This window comes from Stegastes partitus, unplaced genomic scaffold (genome assembly GCF_000690725.1).
Source record: "Stegastes partitus isolate 25-593 unplaced genomic scaffold, Stegastes_partitus-1.0.2 Scaffold548, whole genome shotgun sequence".
In the NCBI taxonomy this organism is placed as follows: Eukaryota; Metazoa; Chordata; class Actinopteri; family Pomacentridae; genus Stegastes; species Stegastes partitus.
The window spans coordinates 138,556-157,074 of record NW_007578279.1 but is presented as its reverse complement, the minus strand read 5'-3'; the positions used below and the strand labels follow the sequence as shown (position 1 = coordinate 157,074).

Genomic DNA, 18,519 nt, shown 5'->3' with positions numbered 1-18,519 from the left:
TCAAATTAAGATTAAAGATGGGCATAGAGGAAGTTTCTTCCTTTAGCGGACGAATGTGAAAACAGCACATGTGTAGTATATCGGCATAATGCTCCACAGATGAGGTCAAACAACCAAGCCAGAGGCAAAAAACAAAACTCACTTTAGGAGTTTTGATGGAGTTCAATAGGTATTTGGCATCTGCATGTTACACTGTTGGGTTCATTTTATATTTAAGACAAACCAGCAATAACTGACCTTAGCTGGCATTACCAAGAGAAGCACGTGTTCACTAATTAAACTCGTGTTCTCTGATATTGATTCTGTTGTTGTGCAACTTCCAATCATTGCGATTGACTGTGTCTGGCTTCTAAATAGCACAGCTGCTTTTTTAAAATTGCATTTATTCATCTAATCCATTTAAGGCTTCGAATGATCTGTAGTGACATTAACAACAACAAATAAATAAATAAGATCAAGGAATATAATCATATGTATTGTAAAAATGCAAATGCTGTTAATAGAAAGAGACGACTTTATGTGATGGTGTTCTCAAAAACAAGCTGCGAGTCACTTTTTCCACATTTTGTTTGTCTGAATTAATGGTATGATAAAAAAAAATTTAAAAACTATATGGGCTGAATATGTAGATGTTAATATTTATTTACATTTTTGGCAAAAAAACACAACCCAAGTTATTTCGTTTGAAAAAGACTTTGGAGGGACAACAGTTGTGCTGTATAATTTGGTTAAAGGTGGTGAATAAAGTATAGATGTACAGCTTGTTAAACATTATCCAACTAACCCTTTTCTATCAATGCTGGTAAACTAACCCTTTTTTCAGAGGTTGATTTGTGGCTCTAACCTGTAAAACCTGAGATTGCGCGTCCCTTGAGCTCTGGATGCTGAAAACTGCTTAAATACTAAAGAGGTTTAAAGGTTTTCTAAGTGCTATGTTGAAGTTAGTGTTCTTGTTTATCTTTGTTTTCATGCCTTAGATGTAATCTTTGCTGCTTGTCTGTTTCCTTCAGTGCTCAGAGGCTCAGAAGCTGCTGAACATCGCCAAAGAGCTCCTCCACACAGAAGAGGCCTACGTAAAAAGACTCAACCTCCTCGACCAGGTAATGTCCAGCCTCCACCTCGATCCGTTTGTTGGCTTTGTGAGCGCGACAGCGTGTTTGGGTGCCTCTGGTTGAAATTTCAATCACCCAAGTGTGCCAGTAGTGTTTTGAGATCAGGCCTGAGCTGGATTAAAACTGGCACTGTGATCTGCTGCACAATGACCCTCTGCTGACTGGATTAGTCAGAGCAGATCTTGTGAGAACCATTTTGTGCATGTAGGTTATTTTTATACATGTGCAACACAAACACAACTTTGTCACCGCAAACGTGAGCATGCGCATGAACTCTGTGCATCTGTTAAGAGCCACATGTCTGTGTGTGTGTTTGTGCTGCAGCACAATACCCTCACAGTGTTCTGCATCTATGTGTGTGTAAATCCTGTGAATTAAAGATGTTGTTTCCCGACTCTTAGCTGGGTTCATAACTACAAAGCTCTTTTTGAAAAACACTGTGGGCTTAATGATGTTGTCCAGCTTTGGCTTTTTACAATCAAATTTTGCTCCACATTTTTTTAATTAAAATGTGCTACTTAATTCACTTTAATGTGTTGTGTACTGTGCAGTTTCTGGGTGTTTATTTGCTCCTGTCACATTTATACTCACTGTATGCTCATTTTTCACGGCAGTATAAAGTCCTGCATGTCTATGGAAACAGCACAACCATTGCTAGTAGCAGTAAGGACTCAGAATGGCCTTCTGTGTAGTATAGTAGTTACAATACCACACATCATGAAGGTGAAAATGCAAAAGTTGAATTTCTTTGATTGTGTATTTTACGAAAAAAAAAAAAATCTTTAAAAACAGAATCAAAATGTCCATAATTTTCCCAATACTTATAGTGACCATACATAATGTACATATATCACTACTTTTTGTCTCCTCTCTCTGCTATGTGTAAACACAGCCTGCACTTCATCCCAGTTCAACCGAAAGTCAAATTTTTGTCATGTGACTGTTGGTTGGCGTTGAGTCACTGATGACTTCTCAGTTGCACTGAGGAGGGAAGAACTTTTTCCTTTTCGCAGAATCTGGTTTTCACATTTTATTTTATTTTTAAACGACACATGTAAAATAAAGGGATGTCACAATCTTTAATTCAGGCCAGGTCATTTTCCAATGAAATGCCACGTCACAGACGAGTAGTTCAAGGAGCACAAGGTAGTTGGAAATCTGATAAGTCTTTCTGTTCTTACTGTTTCTGGTAGTGTCAGAAGGTGTAGTTTGGATGAAATTGTCAAGATAACATGACTTTCAAGTCTGCTGCTGGATTTTGGAAGTTTAGGAGGTTAAAAATAGTTCTATTTTCAAGACCGAAAACTTCATAGGTGTATATGTTTAAGTTGTGCTTAAAGAGGTCATTGCATTATTATGGTTATTAGTATTATGTACTGTATTTATCCCTACTTTAGGGAGACAGCAGATCAAATTGCGGTGACAGCCATTCAAGGCGTCGCACCTAATCAGTGTAGCCTTTAGTTTATGGAATTGAAGCACTCTAGCGCAGTGTTAAACTTCTGCCAATACTCTGATTTACAAGATTACTTTCTGGTAAATCTGTTTGTCATTAGGTCCATAAACTACCAGGAGATGGTCAGTAATGTCTGTTATAACTTGTCAAAGTACAAGGTAGCATATTCAAAGTTGTTGTTTGGCCTTATCAAGAGTCCAATATCCAAAGATAATCGTTTGAACTTTATTGATGATAATGATTATTAATATCAAGTTAATCAGCCTGTTGTTTCAGCTCCTAACTGCCATCTCTATTAAAGCTCCCTTCATCATGTTTCACACCCTGATTTCCATTTTCTGCACTTTGACAAGTCATGACTTTTTTGTTTTCTCATACTGGCAAAAGGGTAATGTTTTCTTTCATTCTTCTAGCTACAGAACATTTGTGTTCACTCGTGCTTGAATTCTCTCCCAGTGGTTGGCTCTTCCTCCTCTTTCAGCTTATGTGGTAGAAGAGGTGAACAGCTGCCCTATCACAGAGCAGCAATGGTTTATTTTCTATTGTGAGCAGAGAACCCTCATTTTAACTTCCTGTTTTTGTCTCACTACTTTCACACGGTACTTGTTTCCATGGACACAGCAGTGCCCATCTGTGGTCATGACTGACTGACGTGATCGAAGTTGTGATGGATCCTATCCTTTATCCGTTTAATTAGACAGAGAATTCATCCCTAATAATACTGAATCTGAACTGAACAATACAATTCCCACCTTTATGTGTTAACCCTCTGAACTCTGAAACCTTCTGTTGTCTTTAAAAGGCACATTATCTTCAAAAAATATCACCAAAATTACACCATTTATCAGAGCCTGGCAGTGCAAAATTGGAAAGATTCATAGGATATCCAGCTTACAGTCTGTCTTTAAACTAACCATGTGTGATCATATGCTGTTTTGTTGGGGGGCAAAAATTAACCAAATCTAAGCTAAAATTGTGATATTTCATCAAAACCACTGTAAAAAAAAAAAAAAAAACAACCAAAAAAAACAAAATCTGTGTTTCTTGGCACAACAGTGAAGCCATTAGTGACTCATGTGAGAACCAATCTGGTATCTGGCTAAACTACAGGCTGAGCAGATAGGAGACGAGTATGGAAACAAATTAAAAATTTAAGTCGTAAATATCTATTGTATATTTTGCCATCTCACTGTGTCTCTAACACCTTGGGACACTTAGAAAAGTGTTGCACTGATTTCAGATTCTCTAAGTTTTTAAAAAACTAAATAATCAAAGAAATGTAACTTTAGTTTTTTTGTTTTTGTTATTTTTTATTATGTATGGCAGATGTGTCACACTGTACAAAACACATTACCATGGCTGGGCTGTGTGCATAGAGGTGCAGGACTTTCTAAGGCAGTGTGAAAAATTTGCCTACAGTGAGTAAAAATGTGACAGTAGTGAAAAAAGAAATTTAAAAAAGACATTAGATAAGGTCATGAATGACTGATTTTCAGCTTGTCGATGACAGTTGTGAGTTGGATGAACGTATCTTGCTGCTGGTCACATTTCAGGAGCCAAAGTTGGAGGGACATGGGAATATATTTGCGTAGATGAGCAGCAACATGGAAAATCCTATGTATGTCTTTTGCCAGTTTTGGATCCTTTTTTAAAAAGTTTTTCTGTCCGAATGTTTCTCTGCAGGTATTTTGCACTAAGCTCACAGAGGCTGGAATCCCTCAGGACGTCATTACAGGGATCTTCTCCAACATCTCCTCCATCTACTGCTTCCACGATAAATTCCTGCTCCCTGAGCTCAAGACACGGATAACTGGAGAATGGTGAGGAGTAAACACTCATCAGTTCAGCAGGTTTCCTAAAGCATTTGTGTGAAGTTTCACCCGAGATGGTTGGGCTCTGCGGTGATCGGTTAAGCCGTCGGTGCTGGTTGTAGTTCTCAGAACAGCTGGGCGGCAGCAGGGATGCATTATAGTTGGGTTTTCAGCAGTGTCTGATTGCTAGGTTGTGTGTTTTCTGAGTGTGTCAGAGTTGCAGATTGAAGGCATTTTCTGTCTCTTTTTTTTTTTTTCACAGTAAGCAGGAAATTTACCAGCAGTGTGTGATATTTTGCCAGCATCAGCCACCCTTGGTAGATAATGACTCCACCAGAGAGCTGTGTTTAGGGAAATCACCTGTCACGTAATGGTTCCCCTCACATTTTTTTTCTGGAACTCATTAACATTTATTGGCTCAGATAGAAAGACTTAAAAGAACAACCGAGGGACATCCGCACAGCAAGTCAGAAAAGTGCACCTCAGGAAGAAAGTGCGTAAGAAGGATTAATTTGTGCACTGCTCCAATCATGCTCTTGGGATCAGTCTTATCTCTTAGTTTTTTGCTTCTGATGAGTGACACCAAAGCTTTCTGTCTTATATCTATAATATAAGACTAATATCTATGTTGATATACATTTGTTGGTGGTGCAACATAAATCTGTGTCTGTGAAATGTCAGGGGAAACAATCTAAATGAATCCGCTAAAGAAAATGTATAATTACCAGTCTTATCGTCTAAGTAGGAAACTGTATGAATGTCTAATCTCCCAGCAGACTTTGGGGATTTTCCTCCAAAGCTGCAACTCATAGCATTACATAAGCAAGGAACTTATTGCACAGGGACAGGTTGATTCAGATGTCAGTCAGGGCTAACAAGCTGCTCGTGACTTCTAAATGTTGAGCCTTAGATGGGAGAAAAAGTTTTATTTTGAAATGTAGATTTTAGCGCCTAAATTAGCTCAAAGGAATCAGTACGGGAATCTTTAGATGCTTGAAATGGTGCATATCAAATACTAGACAAAATGAACATTTTCTGGTGTGTGTGTTTGCTGCAGGGACTCCAACCCTCGCATCGGAGACATCCTACAGAAACTGGCTCCGTTCATGAAGATGTACGGAGAATATGTGAAGAACTTTGACCGAGCTATGGACTTGGTCAACACCTGGACGCAGCGGTCTTCACAGTTCAAAAGTGTTGTCCAGAATATACAGGTTTGTATCTGTGTTTGTATGTTTTGTCCCTTTACTGAAAACCTGAACGCTTGTTAACAGCATATTTAAAATACATCTTCATAAAATAGCTCATTAAAGCATTGTTGACAATTTTTCCATTTTCCAGCTGCATCTAATGTTTTTTTTTTTCTTTTTTTTTAAATCATTCAACTGATTTTTAGAAGCCTTTTTTTTTCTTTTAGCACATTTGGAGAATTTCAGCCACATATGTGCTTTCTCTGATATTCATATAGCAAAAGGTGCATTTTCAAGATTTATTGATTCAAATCTTTGGGGTTTTTTTGCGTTTGAACCTTCAGAAACAGGATGTGTGTGGGAACCTGACATTGCAGCACCACATGCTGGAACCAGTCCAAAGGATTCCTCGCTATGAGCTGTTGCTCAAAGACTACCTGAAGAAGCTGCCTGATGACGCTCTCGACCGAAAAGATGCAGAAAGTGAGACATTAAACCCACAGTTTTTACTGCAGCACACACACACACACACACACACCTGTTGTGTTCCAGTGCCACTGAAATATGTCATACACTTTCACCTGTAATTGCTTTAACCTATTGTCAAGATGCATGTTATGTAGTATATATATATATATATATATATATATATATGTGTGTGTGTGTGTGTGTGTGTGTGTGTATATATATATGTATGTGTATACATATGTATGTATGTATGTGTGTGTGTATATATATATGTATGTGTGTGTGTATGTGTATATTAAAATATATATATATATATATATATATACATACACACACACACACACACACATATATATGTATGTGTATGTGTGTGTATGTATATATATATATCAAGATGATGTGTTGTGGAGTGTGAATACCCGCAAGACAGAGTTCATAGTTTTCCTAGCAAATGTAAACTAAAAAACACAATAATATATGAATTATAAATCAACCGTTTAAAAAGTGGCACATGTCTAAACAAACACATTATAGAGACTACGTAGATGAGCGTCACTTGACTACATTTGACATCCTGGTCAAGCGAAAACATGTTTACTTGATGCACAAATGAATGTTTGAGTGTTATATGACTCCATGGATGTATATTAACTTCCAGAGGCATTTAAATATTCACATCAGTGCAGTAGGTCATCAGTCCTGGCATCCAGAGCTCAGGCTATGAACCTGACACACGTCTGTATCCATCATCATTCCTCCACCCAGTTAGATTCAGATTCAGAAAACTTTATTTTTCCCCAGGGGGAAATTAAAAAGGAACGACGAGCAGGCAGTGCAACAATGACGTAAGAAATTAAGTAGGAAAAAAAAATTAAGATAAGTAACATAAATAAAACAAACACGGATGAATATAAATATATATACAAATGTTGGACAAGTAAGATAAAAAATAACAGTAAAAAAAAAAAAAGAGAGAAAACAAACAAAAAACCAGTGTAGTAACATACTAGTACAAATACAGATAAACAATGAATGTACACAGGTGCAAATTGGCAATGAGGTGGATACATTAGGTAAATTATAGAGTGCAAAATGGCCGAGTTCACAGTAGGTTCACACTAGCAGAGTGTTTAAAACAATACATTACATTGCTTATAAAACTAACATTTATTAAATTAATTAAACTTAAGAAAACTGCTGTATTCCAGGACAGGTTATTGAGTAAAACAGCTTAGTAAATATGACGTGTTTAACTTACCAACTTCAGTCTTTGTCATCGTCTCTTACGCAGACTTGACGTCTCTCACTGAGGCCTCAAACAGCCAACTCTTCTCTCATCCCCGTAGCAATGTTCTCACTTGTATGATCTTCTGGGACACATACCATCTGCAAACAGCCACTTTTCAGTTGTTAGTCCTCATTAATGAAGTGAACCATCAGACTTATGTGGAGCTTCGTTGTCCGGCTTGACCACGATTCCACTGTGAGAGCTCTGTTTCAACTCATGCCTTGCATTTTTGACGCAGCTCTGGTATGGCAGCTTGAGAGAAAAATGACATTCAGATCTGACTTTGTGCTTTGTGGTGCAGATTTGAATGGTCCGACGCTTTACTATGCGTCGCCTCCTGAGGTGCGAACAATTGCAAGACACTGCTGACAGAGGGCTTGGTTTTAGTTAACATAATTCTGACTGTATCCAAAATATTTCCATACAACTGAGTTGGTGTCTTTTTTGGGGGGGTTTTTGGAAACAATTTTTCCTTTTCAGTGTTTCTCTCCAATTCCTCACTCATGTTGCTGTGCACGTGTGGAGCCTGCATGTCAACAGATTTGTGTCTTGTTTAAGCAAAGTTAAACGAAAAAAATAAAGTCAGAGTATCTACAAATCCTTAAGTCAGAGTCAATTACATTCTATCAGACAGGCGTCTCCTGTAGATTAATGACTAAAAATGAGAGCTATACAAATTTCTTTTTGCATCAAGTCGAAAAAAGTTGTGTTAAGTGTTAATTCGTCTCACTTCACATTGCACTTCTTGTAATGTGACGTGTGGGATGTGTGAAACTATATGTATATCCTGCGGCCCTAATATCACAGTTTTGAAGTTGTGAAGTATCACATAACTGCATATTATTAAACAAAGAAAATTTAATATGTCTCAGCTCAGGATTAGGTTAGATTACTTTGGAAAACCTAGCTTTTAAATGTGCAGTTACTTGTTAATCCTTTCAAGGGTTCACGCACCTTTGATTTTCAGTTGACTGCTCCCAGCATAAGCATTGTAGAAAATACAGGGTGATGCATCAGAGTCACATCTTAACTGAACTTTCAAGATACAAGCTACCAAAAGGGGTTTCTGCACACAATTTGTGTAATGTTGTAAAATCCTCTTTTTAAACATGATACAGGAAGAATCTGTGTAATTATGTGTATAGCACAGAAGGCAAAAGAGCTCAAATCAAGAGTTATTCTTTAAGATAAACAGTTTTATATCCTTTGGAGACAAGTAGCCTCAGTAACGCTCTCATTGGGAGAACTGATTATATAGATGATGGCAGGACACGTCTGTTAGTATTACGCCTTAACTTCACACCGATGCCTCTAACGGTGCTTTTTGTGCGGTTTCACCTATAGCCTGGTAGAGATGGATTACACATTTTACATGATCTGATGTCCTCCCACATCCATGCGTCCATTTACTTAAGCCTTTACGTCACCACTATGTGCTGTTTGGAGTCCACTCCAGCTAAAAAGCGATTTATCCCAGTTGTTTTGGCCTCATTTCCCTGCCTGTGTGTCTCTTCTGTTTACCTAGGTTATGATTAAGATGGCTGAGTCAGGTGCTCGCAGGCATTAGTGCTAGACTCTCCACTGGCCAGAAGCCAGCCTACAGCACACAGTGCGGTTAATGTTGAGAACCTGTGTTCAGTGTTTGATCCTGTTCAGTATGTACAACATAATTACTGAAACACACATGGCAATTATTTTTTTTGTGTGTGTGGTTTATATGAGAGATTATTTTATGTCAGTCTCCTGTTGGACTTTCCGGTGATTAGCAATATTGTGTTTTTGTTATTTCTCAACGTTGTGCTCACATCCTTCCATTTGTGTATTACAGAGGCACTGGAGCTCATCTCTACTGCAGCAAACCACTCCAATGCTGCAATCAGGAAAATGGTAAGACTTTGCGCAACACGTTACCTCACTTCTTTTTTTGTTTGTTGTCATGTCTTTTGCATTCTTTTCAACACTCTAGCCCTGTCCGATTGAACCTTACAAAAACCAACTACTGTGTTACCCAAACACTTGCTGATGTTGTACTGGCAGTCAGCAACATTGCATTAGTGCAGACAGGAAGCTGCTGTTTCCTGCCTCGAGTTTTACAGTTCGCGGAAGTCTGACTGACTCTTTCACACTCATCCTCCTCATCTCTTTCCTCTGTCTGGCCATGATACCATATCTTTCACATCCTTTAAACAACTCAAGCAGCACAAATGTGTCTATGAATCGATAAAGAAATGTAATACCTGCTTTCTGACTTGCTGGAAAACCCATGAATGAATCAGAGCTGATAACAAAATCTGGTGGAGTTTGGCTCAGAGCTTCATCTGTCTTCTCGCTTTTCTCATCTTCCTGCCGCTTTGCGTGTTTTCAGGAGAAGATGCACAAGCTGTTGGAGGTTTATGAGAGGCTTGGAGGCGAAGAGGACATAGTTAACCCCGCAAATGAGCTCATCAAAGAAGGACATATCAAGAAGATGTCAGCCAAAAATGGAACAGCACAAGACCGATACCTCTACTTGGTGAGAGGACTGTTACATCAGACAAATGTCAAACAGGCAGAAGATTTAAAAAAAAAACAACAAGTATTTCTATGTTGTTATTCATCTGCATTGTTTCTGTCTCACGTCCAGTTCAACAATATGGTGCTATACTGTGTGCCTAAACTCAGACTGATGGGGCAGAAATTCAGTGTCAGAGAGAGGATTGACATTGCTGGAATGGAGGTATGTTTCTGTTTCATAGCTTATCATGCACATGCCTGTTTGTTTTCTCTCCTGGCCTTTTTTAGGTATTCGACTAAATGCTAATCACATTTCCTCTGCTTCTTGACCTTAGGTGCAGGAGAACGTGAAGCAGAACCTTCCTCACACGTTTGCCATCATCGGTAAACAACGTTCGCTGGAGCTGCAAGCGAGGTGAAGACATTTACATCAGCCGCAGAGAAAAATGCCAAACTCTGAACTGGAATTTTAAAATGTTATGTTACAATATAAAATGTAGTTAATTTCCCATGGAATTGTTTAATATTAAGCAAAGGAACACGACAGAATGATATAATCATATGAATAGATGAAGAAGTGTTCTATATACAGTTGGGTGGCTAATGAAAGGAAAAACCACATTAAGTGTCTTAGTAAAAGGACCACCATGTCCTGCCAGAAAGCTTCAGTGCACCTTGGCATTGGTTCTCCAAGTCTCTGGAACTCTACTGGAGGGATGAAAGTCATTGTTCTAAAAGAATTTCCTTCTTTTGGTGTTTTGATGATGATAGTGGAACGCACTATTTAAAACTATCTCCCATAGGTGTTCGGTTTGGTTGAGTTCTGGTGACTGTGAAGGCTTCAGCTTATGATTCACATCATTTTCACAGTCATCAAACTATTTAGTGACCCCTTATAATCTGTGGATGGAGGCATTGTCACCTTGGAAGAGACCGCTGTCATCAGCATAGAAATGTTTCATTAAGGGATAAAGGTGACTGAACTTGATTTGCAGTGACTCCTCCCTCCAGGGGGACAAGTGACCCTAAACCAAATGCTCCCCTTAGCATAACAGAGTCACCAGATCTCCTCACTGTGGAGGTCAAGGGTTCAGGTTTTTCCTTTCATTTGTCCCTCAACATTTTTCTTTTCATCTCACTTTCATCAAACCGTCACCTTTCAGCCAATCACATGCTCACAAACCAGCTTACCTAGTTAGCTGGCTGGCTGATGGATAGCATGTGTAGCAAGCTGCACGACTGCCATATTATTCTGTTTAGCTTTATGAGGCTGCACATGTACCAAGCCTGAAAGCTAAACCGGTTATATGAAATCGAGTTATGATTATTTCATAATGTCCTATTTGCTTTTTAATAGTTATTTTTATTGCATTCATTTCATAGCCTGTGGGGGTCTATTTATTAACTAACCTCAAGTAAATATTTGAAGGAATTTTATTGAGATGGTTTGTATTTTTTTGCTAGGATAAAATGACTGATGTTTTTTTTTTCTTTTCTTTTTTGCATTATAGGACTGCAGAGGAGAAGGAAGACTGGATTCAGGCAAGGACCACACACGTGCAGTCGCACTCCCACGCACATATGAACACACAGCCTGTGTCTCTCGTGCAGCATTTTGTCACTTTGCTTTATTAGAGAATGGAATTAGCTACGATTTCCTCCGCACACAGTCATGCAGTGTTGGGGAATTATATTCTCTAATAAAGCTCCTCATTATTGCTCGTTTAGCCCATTACAGCAGAGTAAAGCTGATTAAAACATTTTGCAGGCTGGAATAACGGGGTGGGCATATCACAGAGGGGGTTTTTTTCTGTGAGTTTTGAGTCGGTATGTGAGCACGAGGGCTGAAGTGAATAGAGGTAGCATTCCAAAACTTGATGGACAGTGGAAAGTAAAGAGAAGAAAAGATTTGTGTGCACTACTAGCCAAGCAGGCTTCAGGACTGTGGCAGAGGCCTTGAGGCTTCAGCAGCAGGACCGTGATGTCATTGCTGTTGTCATTCATTTGGAGCACGCTCAGGGCCGTCAGCACGCCACAGATGCTCTCTTTGTTTCCTACTCAGGGAAGAGAAGGAAAGACAATTTCTGTTGAGGAGTCACAACATAAGATCAGATACTTATGTTATGCTGTAATTCTGCAGTGTAGCATATTTACTCTGTCATTGGTCTCATGACAAATATGAGAAGAACTCAAAGCTCGTCTGATCATTTCCCCCCCTCTCTTTTCTCTCCGTCTCTCTTCTGACTCCCAGGTGATCCAGGCCACTATAGAGCGACACAAACAAAACAGCGAAACGTTCAATAAAGCTTTCAACAGCTCCTTCTCCCGGGAAGATGACCATCTGCCTGAGTCACCGGTCAGTCTCACTCTCCCTCAATCAGTCGCTTCATTGATCAGTCGGTTGGCAGGTCATCCGGTGCCATGAATCACGGTAGAATAGTGCTATACCAAACACGTTTTGTCATAGTCTGGCCTTTGTCTGCCTGAACAGCTCTCCGTCTATGGATGTGGTAGTATCATACAGACAAAACACACACATAAAGAGGCTCTTTATTTCCACATGTAGCGTCTGTGAGTCTCTTCTCCCAGAGCTCTCTCATGACCTAATAGGGAAAGCCCAAGTCAAAGTGTATACAAAACTATTATGGATCTGCTTTGACCCACTTTGGGCTGGCCGGAGCTGGACCCCAGCCAAGCGTAACTTGACATGAGCCAGAGGAACAGATTCAGAAGGACCAGACTGACACCTAGTGGTAGAGATATCTGACTGCAGGGAAAAACTACTTCTGCTCACATTGTTTTTGTTCTTCTCTTCAGGGTCCCTGGTCCAACACATCCATCGACTCAGATGGTGAAAGATTACATGAAAGGGTAAGTTACACAGAAATACACTGAGCTCTTGATCCACCTCCTTTGCATTGCTGATATAATTTTGGTGTGCAAATCCTCAAGGTTCTGCAGTGTCCAGCCAGAGAAAGGAAGCAGGTCTGACCTCTCATTTAGGAGATTTCTAAGTGTTCTCATTCATTTATAACTGCACAGTGAAATAACACAAGCAAAGCATGGCTCTTGTCTGCAGTGAGTGCAAGGGTGGCGAGACAGATTGATTTTGGTCTGACTGCATCACGAGGAGAGAATTAATCAGGCTAATTATGTGTGGGCTGTGTGCAGGTTTCGTAGTAAAACTAAAAGCTTGAAACCACAATGCATCTTTTCCTTTCTCGAGTAAGCTTACTCTCATTAAAACTGAGTATTTTAGCTGATAAACGGCCTTAAAGTATTTTTCATCCTTTAAAAAGAAATTCCTTCTTTTTTTTTTTATTATTAGCTGTGGAAATTCTCAGTCATGTATGGTAATCGTAGGAGCTTCAGTAGAAAGCAGCTAGACTTCTCCTTTAGGTTCTTGAACATGTTTTTACCTCTTGTTTAGAACTGAGGAAGCTTCTTGGACAAGAGTTGAAACGTCCTTAAGAAGCTAAAAGAGAAGTTCAGTTGTGCTTTTTACTGAAGCGCCCTGAATTAGCTGTTATTTGTGTTTCTTGCACATGCTGTGACAGATGTTGTTGTGGTTTCCTAAAATGGTACAGCAATATCAAACTGGTTGATTGTGATAATAATAAAACTAGTTTGACAATGGATCCATCTGCTTCTTGCATCTAAAAAAGGAAAAACTTTTTGTCTTGTTGACCAGCCTGCTGCAAATGAACAAGAAGCTCTCATGTTATCTGTACAAAAAGGAGATTAATTTCACTCTTCATATCTTACAACAATGGGACAGAATGCTGAATAGATCTTTTCGTGTCTGTGTGGGCGTCTGTCTTTGTCTGTGTTAATAAAAAGAAGAAATGGAACACAGACAGCCAGACAAACAAAGGATGAAGCAAGACAAGCCGTCAGACATTCCTTTTGCTTCACTTGTGCTGAAATTGAACAGGCTGAAGACCTTGACACATGACTCTTGTGTGTGTGTGTTTTTTCTTTTCCAGAAGAGTTCCAGGAAAAAGGAGAAAGAGAAACAGACGTGTAAAGGCTGCAATGAGAGCTTCAATTTCACCAAGCGCAAACATCACTGCAAGTCCTGTGGAGCGGTGAGCACAGATGGAACGAGAGAAATTTGGGCATCATGTAGTGGGATTCAGGAATGAAGGGATGGAGACAAAAGTCAGGGAACAAGTGGAAAATTTATTTCAGACAATTAACTGTCTGTGTTTCTCTCTCTCCATGTCCTTCTGCAGGCCATCTGTGCAAAGTGTTCAAAGACCTTGGACAACAAAACGAGTCGAGTGTGCCCTGAATGTTTTGAAGCCAGCCTCAGCCTGGAGAATCTCGGTGTCGGTGAACAGAGAAGAAAAGCTGCGCCTGAGGTGAGACACACATACATACACACACACAAGACTGTGCAGCATGTGCATAATAGTTTATTTTTCTGCCTTGAATCATGCCTGCCTACTGACATCGATGGCTCCCAGTGTACAAACACTCAATGTCAACCAGAGTTCAACGCACCACACTGCACTGCTGAATACAAAAAGAAATAGAGAAGCACAACAGTCCAGTTCTGCCTTTTTTGAAGCCACTTTGTTGTCTGAAATCATTGCACGCACCAAAACACACGTTGTGTGCATGCAGTACACGTGCGCTAATGAACACATTTATATTGAAAGATCAGCTAATCCCTCTTTGATGACTAATATGATAATGAGGTCTCAGCTGCAGGAGATCCAGCCGTCTCTGCTGACTCTACAGTCTGGCGGCTTCAGGTGTCTGTACCTCTGTCTGTCCGTCCGTCTGTCTGTCTGGAATACTGCAGATTGCTGTGCAGTCTACTCTGGCTACACTGCAAAGCTGACAGGAGGATATTGGCTGTATTTATAGCGCTAAAATTGCCACTTGATTGTGATTGAGGTTAATTCCGTCTGTCTCTATGACGGGATCACAGCGAGGAAACTCAGTCATCTGCAGTGAGATTAGTCACCACATGAGGGAGCTGTAGGCCACACAAGACTTAGACAAGGGCCAGCAGGAGCTTAAACACCTGTCCATGTACAAATCTCACTGTGTCCTACATTGTTATGTAACGGATAACAGCACAAGACCTGCGTTATCATTTGCTCATCAAATTTAAATCTCCAAAACGTTATATGCATAGATTTGAATTACAAATGTACTCAAACAAATTGTGCATATTGGGTTCAACGCTCAGCTCTGAGTCAGCCATGGACTGAGAAAATCATTGACTATTGATCTTATTGTGTCTCTGTAGAGACAGACATCTCTAACAGCGGAGAACTGCCTGCTGTGTGGCCACCTCCAAGTGCAGGAGAAAGGGAAGAGCTGGTCCAAGATGTGGGTGGCGATCACCAAGGCTGAGCCACTGGTGCTGTATTTGCAAAGTAGTGGACAGGTAAGCGTTAAACACAAGGACACACTCTTTTCACATGTGCACACAACCGGTGTTCTTCAGTCACCTCCTATATGTCTGGCCTTCCTATACATCCCGTCTGCTTCCCCCTTTAGAAGCAGGATATCTGTACAGTGTAGCTTCTGGGCACATGACTGACTATGTGTAAGTCCCATCCATCCAATCCGACCTGTGCCAGGCAGTCTGCGCTCTGTAGATTTGGGCCAGGAGGATTTGGTTGTGCTGAATCTCACCTCAGGTATAGCTGCTGTCAGTGATGCTGCTCCACTGTGCGACTGGGTTTTCGCTCGCACTGAGCAGATGATGTAACTCGCTGGATTTGCTGTAGTTCCTTGAAATCTTGGCTCTGAATATAGCAGTATATCCGCCAGCAACATCCTGAGGAGATGTATAAAACAAGAGCTTTACATGATTGCTTTAAAAGAGATTAAAGGACCAATCTATCTTTGCACATATTATACATACAGATGTATATGGTGCTTAAAAGAATCAACTGAAAGGAATCAGTATGTAAATTATTTGACTTTAGAGGAACATGTTTTGCATATTTTTGAAGTTAAATAGTGTGCTGGGGACTGTGATTCACTGTCATTCATAGTGGATGGCACAGAAGTGAAGTCAGCCTGTTAAAGCCTCTGCGAGTTTCATTTCCAAGACTAATATCCCAATCCCACTGCAGAAAGCTGCCATTCCAAAGATTAGTATTAATGGGAGTTGGGCGAGCATTTCCTGATTATACAGAAAGAAAGAGGGGGAAGGGAAAGAGGAGGGCAGGGTTTACTGTACATGCATAGTGGAATATTTTCCCCTGCAACTAAAGAGACAAGCTGTCACTTGCATTGATGGTAGTACGTTCCCTCTTTCCTCAGAAGAACGCTTACTTAAGAGAATCCCAGTTTAAGACACTATACTAGATTCCTTCTGATTGACTCATCTTATTTTTAATTTCTGTAGGACATCAAGGGGTCGCGGGCAGTGCCTCTTCCCGGCTTCGAGGTGAGCACGGTGCCATCAGCTGAGAAATCGGACGTCAAACACGTGCTCCGGCTGAGTCACACCCAGCAAACTTTGCTCTTAAGTGCCCAAGATGCAGAACTTCAGGCCAAGTGGGTGGACATACTGTCCAAAGCTGCCCGCGGAGAAACACCCACAGAGGCATCGGCAAGCCTGACTGAACACAGGAAGAGCCAGTAGTGGCCACGTTGGAGGCACAGGACTTACTCCCCCCTCTCCCTCCTCCCTCCCTCTCCTGTGTATAGAGCACACATTACTTGAATTCACTTTACCTTGGCACTTTTTGTTTTTTTCCCCTTTTGAAAGGACCACTCGATCCTTCCTATGCCACTTCAATCTAGTCCTCATGACCACACAGCTAATTATTCTTCTCTCTCTCCATCTTTCTGTCTCTCTCGAGCACACACACAAACAAGAACTATGCTACCGATGCCACTGGTTAGGATATTTTATTTCTCAGTGTTTTCAACAGCTGGAGCGGAGAATTTTAAGAACCTCTATTTGTAATATAGCTGAAAAAAGTTCTTGTATGATTTTTTTTTTTTTTTAAAGATGAAGTTCCTTGTACATTATTCAACGGTGTTGTGAAGCATTAACTCTTACATGTCCGTCTCTCCATTTGTGCGAAAGTGTGTATGTATGTGTGTGTTTGAGTGTGAGTCCCCTCCTGTGATTATTAAGTATTGAATGTTAGTGTAAGAAACCCATGCCACCTCTCTGTTCTCTTCACTCCCGCTGGGGACACAGTTGTGGTTCAGTGGGTCTTGTACAGTATGTATACTATAGTTGCGATGTAAGGAAATAAAGAAAAAAAGACATTTAACTTAAAAAGACACAGAGATGTGTACATTTGTGGCTGGCCACCTGATGCTCCCACTGTCAACTCCCATCTTACAGACCCTGTCCTCATACTCTCTCGTACATTGGTAATGATTCCCTCTCCATCGTCTTCTTTGGATTCTAAGGCCTCTAATCTGAGTCTGATCCACCACATTTCCACTCTCTCATTATTGTGAGTTGTCCAGATGAGAGAACACAGCCAGAATGGGATCACGTGGCCTCAATGCTACAGGTTCAGACTCTCAATCTCTCCACTTGTACACATGATAAATCCTTTCTGTGTAGTTCTCTCTCTTGGCATAGCAACCATTTTTGCCTGCTTCTCTCCCTTTAGTGATGTGATGGAAACGAAGTACTGTACTGTTAAACTGTTTATTCTGCCTTGCCCCCTATACCCTGCTCCTATCAGCACCAGCCTTTAAGCAAAAGTAGCAAAAAAACTCGTCATTGGATCTCTTTGTGCATGTAAACTCAGTCATATTTATGTACCGTGCTATGAAAATCTTGCCCTTGTCCCTCTTTTTATGCTCCAGAATTCATTATTGTCGTACTGTAAGTGAGCAGAGTCAGCAGTGAGTGTTTTTAACATGGATTGTGCACAGTGGAAAAGCAGTCAAGCATATCATCAGTAAACAGACGTGGTTCATTCAGTACCACGCTGTCCAATAAAGATCTTCAAATCAGATCAAATAAATCTCTCTTTGTCTTTTCCTATTAACGTTAATCCTCTTGAGTCCTACAGTGCCGATTTCCCCTTTTATTGCTTTTCAACAGTGAATCATGGTCAATTTAATTTGACTCTTTTGACAAGAATTTACTAAAAATAGACTCCTTGTGTCAAAGTGAAAACAGATTTGCAGAGAGTAATGTCGATTAATTTAAAACATAAATGGTAAAATAGCGGAATCCATTAACATTCCCCCCTTCAACTCAGTATGTGGTAGATGCATCTTTGGAAACTATTGCAGCATTGAGTCTGTGTGAACTGGTCTCACTCAGCCTTGTTCACCTGGAAAATGCAATTTAACATTCTTCTTTGCAAAACTGTCAGGTTGCATGGGGATCATGCGTGAACAGCCCTTTTCAAGTCCAACCACAAATTCTTAATTGGATTGAGGTCTTGGCTCAAACCATTTGTAGCTTTGGCTGTGTTATTCAGGTCATTGTCTTCCTGTAAAACAAATCTTCTCCCCAGTCACAGTTCTCTTCCTGACTGCCTCAGGTTGTCCTTTTAGAATTCCCCTATACTTTACTGCACTAATTTTAGACTCCACCTTTACAATACTTCCAAGGCCTGTTGCCGACAAACATCCCTACATCGTGATGCTGCCGCCACCATGCTTTACGATGGGGATGGTGTGTTTGTAATGATGAGGAGTGTTTGCAATCCACCAAACACAGTATCTAGACCGATGGCCAAAAAGC

At 40.3% G+C, this 18,519-nt stretch overlaps 1 protein-coding gene across 2 annotated transcripts in view; it reads left to right on the top strand.

Moving 5' to 3' along the window:
- fgd (faciogenital dysplasia) overlaps window positions 1–17,784 on the top strand; it is a 61,272-nt gene extending 43,488 nt beyond the window's left edge. For both annotated transcript variants that reach the window (XM_008288229.1, XM_008288230.1), the window contains exons 5-19: window positions 1,011–1,100; window positions 4,252–4,388; window positions 5,437–5,593; window positions 5,914–6,052; window positions 9,154–9,212; window positions 9,691–9,837; window positions 9,949–10,041; window positions 10,154–10,233; window positions 11,330–11,360; window positions 12,070–12,174; window positions 12,636–12,689; window positions 13,805–13,906; window positions 14,054–14,182; window positions 15,082–15,222; window positions 16,195–17,784. In XM_008288229.1, the coding sequence (XP_008286451.1) occupies window positions 1,011–1,100; window positions 4,252–4,388; window positions 5,437–5,593; window positions 5,914–6,052; window positions 9,154–9,212; window positions 9,691–9,837; window positions 9,949–10,041; window positions 10,154–10,233; window positions 11,330–11,360; window positions 12,070–12,174; window positions 12,636–12,689; window positions 13,805–13,906; window positions 14,054–14,182; window positions 15,082–15,222; window positions 16,195–16,434 (1,704 nt within the window). In that variant the 3' untranslated portion in view covers window positions 16,435–17,784. The remainder of the gene's footprint in view (window positions 1–1,010; window positions 1,101–4,251; window positions 4,389–5,436; window positions 5,594–5,913; window positions 6,053–9,153; window positions 9,213–9,690; window positions 9,838–9,948; window positions 10,042–10,153; window positions 10,234–11,329; window positions 11,361–12,069; window positions 12,175–12,635; window positions 12,690–13,804; window positions 13,907–14,053; window positions 14,183–15,081; window positions 15,223–16,194) is intronic.
- The last annotated feature ends 735 nt before the right edge of the window (window positions 17,785–18,519 follow it).